Source organism: Arachis ipaensis, chromosome B05 (genome assembly GCF_000816755.2).
Source record: "Arachis ipaensis cultivar K30076 chromosome B05, Araip1.1, whole genome shotgun sequence".
Taxonomy (NCBI): Eukaryota; Viridiplantae; Streptophyta; class Magnoliopsida; order Fabales; family Fabaceae; genus Arachis; species Arachis ipaensis.
In genome coordinates, this window is record NC_029789.2 from 146,617,128 (window position 1) to 146,625,633 (window position 8,506).

At 33.3% G+C, this 8,506-nt stretch overlaps 1 protein-coding gene and 1 pseudogene across 2 annotated transcripts; both read left to right on the forward strand.

The window, feature by feature from the left end:
* Positions 1,097-3,164, forward strand: LOC107644806 (probable phosphopantothenoylcysteine decarboxylase). 2 transcript variants are annotated; one of them, XM_016348730.2, is made up of 4 exons: positions 1,097-1,450; positions 1,807-1,884; positions 1,993-2,185; positions 2,733-3,164. In XM_016348730.2, exons 1-4 carry the CDS (start codon positions 1,245-1,247, stop codon positions 2,904-2,906), a joined length of 651 nt encoding a protein of 216 aa, XP_016204216.1. In that variant the 5' UTR covers positions 1,097-1,244; the 3' UTR covers positions 2,907-3,164. The 2 variants fall into 2 exon arrangements, with proteins under 2 accessions (XP_016204216.1, XP_020958872.1); XM_021103213.1 differs by lacking the exon at positions 1,097-1,450 and adding an exon at positions 1,466-1,655.
* Positions 3,736-8,031, forward strand: LOC107641514 (annotated as a pseudogene).

Below are 8,506 nucleotides of genomic sequence, written 5' to 3' on the forward strand. Positions count from 1 at the left end.
CTTTTTTTTTTTCCAATGCAAAATCAAATTAAAATGATGACAAAAAGTAAAAAACTACACTAGCTAGGCCCGGCTAAAAATATCTTCTATCTAACTAAACACTAATGAATAATGATGTTTACATATTGTCCTTTATCCACAAAGAAGGTGGGCAATAGCCTTCATAACTCTAAATATACAAAATTGTGGCATAATAAGGATTATAAGTGAGGTGGTGTTGGTGTATGTCAATTTGTGATATAAACATAGAAACTTTTTGGAAATGAAGCACAAAGAAAAAATTTCATATCATAGTTAATTAGTATTTGTTCTAGAGTTTATTGCTGCACATATATCATTAGTATCACATATGCATCACAAAGTATAATTTCCAAAATAATTAATGACATAGTACATATGTTAACTTTTCCGCAGTAAGTTAGAGCCAAAAGCTGGAAGATAAGATTATTAGAATGGAGTAACTTTGATTATCTTCAAGCTAAAGCAAAGTAATAAAATGTGCAAAAAACCAAAACCATGTGTTTGGACAGGCGAATTCATTACTTGTTTTCTTTTCTTATGCAACTAAAATCTGAGAATCATATGTAAGAAAATGAATATATATGCGTGTGTATATATATACAGAACACTACTGTTCTTTTCACATCTCTATATAGGACCGACTGATATAATATTTCTCTTTATTAAGAATCAACCAAACCTATTCCACACTGGCCACACACTATTCTTTTTTTTCTCAATTGATTTTATGAAATTTGAGTTTTAAATTTTAATTATAGAATAATTAGAAGAAGCCTATGTTGTTCTCTATGACATTTTAGTCTCTCAAAAATTTTCAAGTCAAATACTTTTTTTTTTCGACAAATTTTAAACAGTAAATTAGTTTTTAATATTTTAGTAAAAAAAATTAGATAAAACACTTTTGTATTTTTTGAATAAAGATATACTAGTGAAGAGATAATTTATGTTTTATACAATGTATATAATAGTTTTAGGGGTTGAGCAAATAGCTTGCTCTGCTGCTTACTCTGCCTCAGTTAGTTTGTTAGTCTAATTTCTGTTAGAGTTAGTGGACCCTGCTGACTCAGCAGAAACTTCTAGGCTATTCAGTTATTCAGATTGTTGCAATACAGTGATACACACATGCTTTCTCTCCTCTCTCTGAATTCTCTCTGACTGTACCTTTCACTCACCTTCCAAATTTCAAAATCTCTCTATTTCTCTCTCTCGGATTGGCATGTCTGATGAAGACCAAGGCGTGGAAGACGGAGGTGGAGGTGTGGAAGACGGAGCCGCATTGTTTGAATGCGTCAACTGTGACGCCACCTTCACCACGAAGATTGGCTTGCAAATTCATTCGGATAATGAGCATTTCAAATTTGGTTTTGTTTGCATCAAATGCGGGAATAGGTTCGAAACCTCTTCCTCACATGATCAACACAAAATTGAGGTAACCGAACACTGAATTTGTAAAAATTAATTGTGACGGAAGTGTTTTTCCTAACTCTAAGAAAATCAAGTATGAATGTGTTCTTCGTGATAAAAATGGTGTATAGATTTCAGGGAGTGCAGAAAAAGTTCATGGTTCAACTGTGCTCCACACAGAGTTGGTGTGAATTGATGTTGGTGCTAGAAAATAGTGTTCGAAATATTGTGTGCGATACCAACTTGATTGATACATATTCCCTTGTTAACACATTAATCCCTCTTTAAGATCACTGTGAATCATAATTTTTTTTTTCAGATTTTTTGAGCTTAAGATGTGCGGAAAAAATTCTGTAACCGAATCTGATTCATTCTTTTCAGTGCGTTCACTGGGCTCCATTTAGGCGGCCACCGCAGCGGAGAGCCAAGCGTCATCCCCGCCGTTGATATTGAATCTAGGTTCCTTTTCTTTAATCTTTCTTTCATGCATCATAAGTCTTATGATCATGTTATACATTTTGTTAGATATGTACAAACCAAAGTTGTGGCCTGTATTGTGCCTTGCAGAACAAGACTCAGTGTGATGGCCTCATCAGATATTGTGAGGGGAAAAACATACGCCGAAGCGGTGGCCGTGTATATGGACGATGATCAGTGGATCTTGTGGGAGAACAAAGAGGTTCTATGCCTTCATGCTGAGCTTTGTATGTGGGCTGATGCCGTGGTCATTGCTCCATTATCTGTACATGCCCTTGGAAAGGTATCAATAAGCTGCTCAATTTTCAGATTTTATATGTAATTTAGATGAATGTGCTATATGTGTTCTCCTAGTGTTTTGGTTGGATTTTGGTTTCGACTTCACCAGGAATCCTGTATCAAGATTTTGATTCGGAGACACGCTTCATGCTGTCCCCTAGTGTTGCTAGCATTCTAATTTGCTTCGACTATCTGTGTTTGGTAGAAATAGTTTTTACCTCAATGCCTAGTTACTAAGAATCATGTAATGTTAAGTTGGTATGTATGTTTGCGTCTAACATATATTAATTATGGTAGAAACTCGTGTAAATTATCTTCATGTAAAGTTAATAATTGAAAACTATTAGATGATAATTTTATCAAACATGTCAAATTATATAACATTCTCATGAATCGTTACCCTTAGTTATTTGCATGGTCTATCTTTATTACTTGTATAAAGTTGAGTTGTTATGTTATGTATGCATCTTAAAAAAGAGTTATTTGCATAATTGCATGTTTCATTTTTAACTTTAATATATAAAAGATGTGTGATATTGCTGTTGTTGTAGTTTGCGGGAGGATATTGTGACACTTTGCTAACAAGTGTTGTGAGAGCATGGAACTGCGCAAAAAAGCCATTGTTTGTAGTATCATGCATGGACCCTTTGTGGAAGGAAAATTATATCACATTGAGAAACTATAATCACACTGGTAATTCAGAAGCAAGATGGGAAAATGCCTGAGCCTGATGAGATTTCCAAATTTGTGAGAATACATGATGCTTTTGAAGAATGTGAGAGTCAAATTTCAGATATATGTACTTAGAGACAAATTTAATGGATTTAGATTTGAAAACCGTAAAACGTGATATGCATGTAAGCAAGGTAGCTGAATTCAATTGTTTGATGCATGGTGGATAACACATTGTTTGGGAAAGTTTTTCAACTTTCTAGATTTTACTTTGTTAATACTTCCAAGAACACATGTTTTGAACTTCCTAATCGATGTTTTTATTTTTTTGGTTGAAATCGATTCTTTTCTTCCTTCATTAGTGACAAGGGGATTTAAATCTAGAATTTTGCACATGTTGCCCAAAATTTTTATGACCAAATTACTTTTTAGAGGACACGTTGAACTTTTTTCTTAAAAAGAGTTTCAAAAAAGGACAATAACGATAATATATTGTCTATCAACCATGCAATTAATTACTATAATTCTACTAAATTTTTAATTAGATTTTATATTTGGAGATTTATAATTAAATTCTTGGTTTTGATAAAAAAATTTAATTAAATCCTTATTAAAAATATTTATCCAGTATAAGAATTTAAATTGAGAGGTCTATTTTCAGACGTTATAATTTTTTTTAAGATAATCCTCGAATATTATGGATACATCCAAATAAAGAAATCTATAAAAGCATTTAAATTTTTAGGGAAAAAAATATTTTCTAATTAAGTTCTAAATTATTTTTAATATCAAAATGCTTCATTCAACAAAATCTTAGAAGTTAGACTCTATTTAGTCAATATTTTAGAATAGAAATATAAAAAAAATTGAAAGACAAACAAAATTTTAGAAGAAATATATTATAAATGCAGGCGTAGATAGATAAATATTATTTAGAATTAAATAAATTTCAGTATTTATTTATTAATTATTACTACTGTAGACTATAGGTGAGTAGCAGAGATTGGAGATCAGTGTAGTAGGCTTAGGGTTTTCACTTTCAACGATTTTAACCTTCAACCCTTTGTTGTGATTGGAATTTGTAAGAGCGAAAATGGACGAAACCACAGAGGGCAAAGCCGTAACGGTGAAGTTGAACCCAAAAAGCGCGAAGCTGATTCGCAAAGCGACGATCTTGTTGATGTTCCCTCGAAGAAGCCAAAGACGGAAGATTCTTCGGTTTTCGAAGCTTCTTTCGAAATTGATGCTGATGCAGCTGAGGATAAGGGTTCTAGGCACACAATGGAAGATGCTTGGGTTGTTCCCTTAGACGCAACTTTAGATTACCCTGGAAAATTAAGTTATTATGATTATTATTATAGATGATGAATAATCATTTTGATTTATCACTAGTATTTGTCCCTCTTTTATTTTTTAACAAATAAATGGTGTGATTTGTGGATAATTTGTTGCCTGTTCCTGAAATCAAATTCATTTCTTGATCTTTTGCTTTCTGTTCTCTACTAATGATTATGAGAGCTTGGTTTTCAGGTGTGCACATGTTGCAATTTATGATGGGCATGGAGGACGGTTGGCTGCAGAATATGCACAGAAGCATTTGCATGGGAATGTTATCTCAGCTGGATTACCACGTGAGTTGGTGTGTTTTGCTTGGTCTAATTTTATGCATACTGTAGCAAAATAATAGTTGTTCTGTATTTACTTTTTAGACAGTTAAATTAGTTACTACATGTACAGATACTAGAATCTATTAGTTCACTTAGTTAGGCTCAGTTGCTTAGATAGAGTTAACACTACATTACACACAGGGTAACTCAAACTCTTCTATTCATTTATTACAAACTTCTATGATCCTCATCAGGCCTCTGTTCTTTCTCGATTGTCATATGAGATACAGTTGAAGTTAACTACAGTTAAGGGAAACTATTCAACTGCAACCATTCTTATTGTTGGTTGACTGAATCATCAAGGAAGATAGTTATGAAGTAGCAAAAATATCAGTATCATTTTGCAAAGTTTTGTTGAAAGCCGTTGAACCGTAGGGTGTGTACCCTTGTTCTAACTGAGATTTTATTTTGAAGAACATGATGGGGCACGAGAGGAACCCATATATTGTCTGTTAGGCCTTTTACAGCAGATTTGTATAGTTGAGTTGATGAGATGAGTCTCCATAGTCAATAAAACAATTAAGGGAAACATGAAAGCCAGTTTTCTTGACCATAAGCTCATAAGTAAAATGGATGTTTCTATCAAAATGAATTCTTCTGGTCTTCTTGGGCAATTTCTTTTTCTTCTTTTTCAAAATAAAAATATATTGCTTTCAACTTCCGTAGTCTTTGATATCTTTTCCCTCTATTGCTCTCAGTTTTATATATTTTTGCCTCTAATATCTTGGTTGCTTTGCTTTGTTTCAGTTGGATGTAAAGGCAGCTAAAAGAGCTATACTTGATGGTAAGCATTCAAGTTTATGATTTTCGTTATTCAATCCCCCATTTGTTTATTGCAAAACTGAATTGTGGACGAATACTTATATTCATCTATTTTTTTGGTTACAGAATGTTCTCATTTGATGTTTTTACTCTGATTTAGGTTTTCGTAAAACCGATGAGTCTCTTCTTCAAGAAAGTTCTGAAGGTACAGTTTGATTGCTTCGATTTGTTAATCTCTCGTTATAGGTGGCTAGATTGTGCTTAAATTTTGATGTTAATCAAGTTTTTACTGGGGTTTTAAAGTTTATTGGTTTGAAGTCCATGTGATTTTTTGTTTTATAATTGGTTAGCAGTACAATGTACTTTTTCCCTTGGTATTAAAAAAGGGAAATGTATCACACTATGCTGCAGGCCACTTGCCTAGGTTTTTGAATTATAGATTTCGATACAAGTTAATTAATAATAATTAATATAATCTTTAGAGATTTCTTTCATGTTATCTATATCTTTATGAGTCTATGTACTGCTACCAGGGGATGGCAGGATGGTGCCACAGCTGTCTCTGTCTGGGTATTGGGACAAAAAGTAAGCTTGTGTTTACTTATTCTCTATTCTGCCAATTCATTAAGTAAGCTTGTGTTTACTTATTCTCTATTCTGCCAATTCATTCATAACCTGTTTTTCCCCAATTATTTAACACTGTTTGACGACTGTTTTTAGGTTTTCGTTGCAAACATAGAAGATGCCAGAGCAGTTTTGGCTCGGTCAACTATAAGTGATGGATCCCAAGGTAATTCTGATGGAGCCCATGCACTAAAGGCTATTGTTTTGACGAGAGAGCACAAACCTATCCTTCCACTCAGAAGGTTCAAAATGCTTCAATGATGATTGGTTAGATCTTTGGGTTTATATATACCTGTTACTTGACAGTTATCAGGACGTGCAGTTGATCTATAACTTTTGGCTCTATGCAAAAAACTCAAGTTACCATATCCATCTCTTTATATAGAACTTTCCACACTCTTCCAACTAATGTACCTTTTCGCACATAATTGGACACAGCAACATTCTGGTATAAAGTTAAGCATCCATAATAAGAATTTTGATTTAGCATTCAGTCTTATGTTGCCAGAAGCTTTAATAACTCATGATTCACAATCTTATTAGGATCAGCTTATCTAGTAAGGTGTCAAATTCAAACTAGTTCAAAATTTGAATTAATGAGAAGCCCATGACTGTATGTCTATGTGTCTGTGTATAGCTGTGCTTTGAAGAACTTTCATTAGTCCCTTGAAGCATTCATTATCTGTGATGCATTACATTTAGAATTGTTGGTTACGTGACTTATCTATGTAGACCTGGTGTTGAGTTTCATCAATTGGTTCTCTATTCTGATCACTTCAATTTGCAGGTTGGTGGTGTTGTAAGTCAAATGGGCGATTGCAAGGGCGTCTAAAATTTCTAGGGGTTTTGGAGACCGGCAGTTCAAAAAGGTTTGCTGCTAACTTAGAAATGCTTCCTTGTTCTCTTTGTCAGTTAGGCAATAAAATTTATCCATACCATGAAATAGGCCTAAAACAGGATTTTAATGTTAAAGAAAAATACCATTTGCAGGTGGGTTGTAGTGCAACCCCAGATATCCATTCTTTTGATCTTACTGAGAGAGAGCATTTCATCATTCTTGGCTGTGATGGCTTGTGGGGGGTATGTTTTCTAGGATCCATCATTGTCCTATTTAGTTGTTTTGCTGGTTTGATTAACTGTTATGAATGAAATGAAATGAGATTTTCCGGATGTTAGGTATTTGGTCCCAGTGATGCTGTTGATTTTGTTCAGAAGTTAAATTATCAACAAAAGAGACAGAACAGAAAATATTCAATCACATATTTCCTTGTCAAACACAAAAACTCGAAAATTAAAATAAATAAAACCGTAATATAAAACTCCAAAATTAAAATCCAAAAACTACCCCAAGAAACACAACGTAATGATCAGAGAAATTAAAGCATTATACTTACATTTTTCAGGAGAGCTTGTTGGGCAGTCCCTTGCAAAAGCCCAGAATACCCACAGTTGTTGCGGCTTCCACCACCGCCTCCGCCGTCGTACCTACCACGGCATCCGCCTCTTCCGTGGTTGTAATCTGTGGTCATGTGATCCATCCCACCGCAGCTGCAGCAAGCACCACCGCCTCCTCCTCCTCCGTATCCATCACCACTGTCATAGCTCTTGAATGGCTCTTGCCTAATCCGTTGAGTACACGCACCGTTTGAGGGGAGATCGTCGTCGTTGCCGGAGTTGACGTCTTTGCATCGCGATTAAAATGAACAATGCGCACAAGGGATTATATAAATGTGAGGGAATAATATATGAAAGAATGATCCTGGAAAACTTTAAATTTTGAAATGAGGGACAAAATTTAAAAAATATGGGATGAAAATGGGGGTGAATGAGGAAAATGTATATGATTTCAGACTGAAAAGTGGGGGTAAGGGATATAAGCAATTGATCTTATTAGTTAAGAAGAGGAACTACAGGAAGATGTTTTTAGTAATTAAGCATGGCATCAGAAAGAGGAAAAATCAGGAGGTAAAACATTTAGAAATCTTTGTATGGTGTGCACCAGTTATCTGAACATGATACATGTGAGTATTATGATATTGAGAGATGCTGGTAGCCAATTCCTATGCATGTATATACCATGGTATGGCAGGTGGAATGATAAACATGACACCAACAGTATCACCCATAGTTGTCAGAACCGAACTGATAATCAAACCGGTCAAGTCACTGAGTTATTGGATCATTGGTTCAATCGGTGGATCACTGGTTGAATCAATTAATCCGGTCCTATGTAAATAAAAAATAAAATATAGTCAAAAATTTAAAATACATATTTTTACTAACATTTTAAAAATATCTAGCTATTCTAAAACAATATGAAACAGGGACAATAAGTATTTTGTTAATTTTACTCTATTATAAATATTTTTATTTTGTTTTTATATTAAAATAATTATTATTTTCGAATTTTAATAATTTATTAATTAGTTTATATCTATTATACTATTATATATTACAAGTATTTATTGAAAAATAATATTAATAAATATTATATAATTATAAAAAAATAAGTAAATTTATAATTATTATTAAATAAAAATATAATTAATTTAAGAATGAGTGAGTTTATAACTAAAATTAAAAATTTATTAAATAGAAGT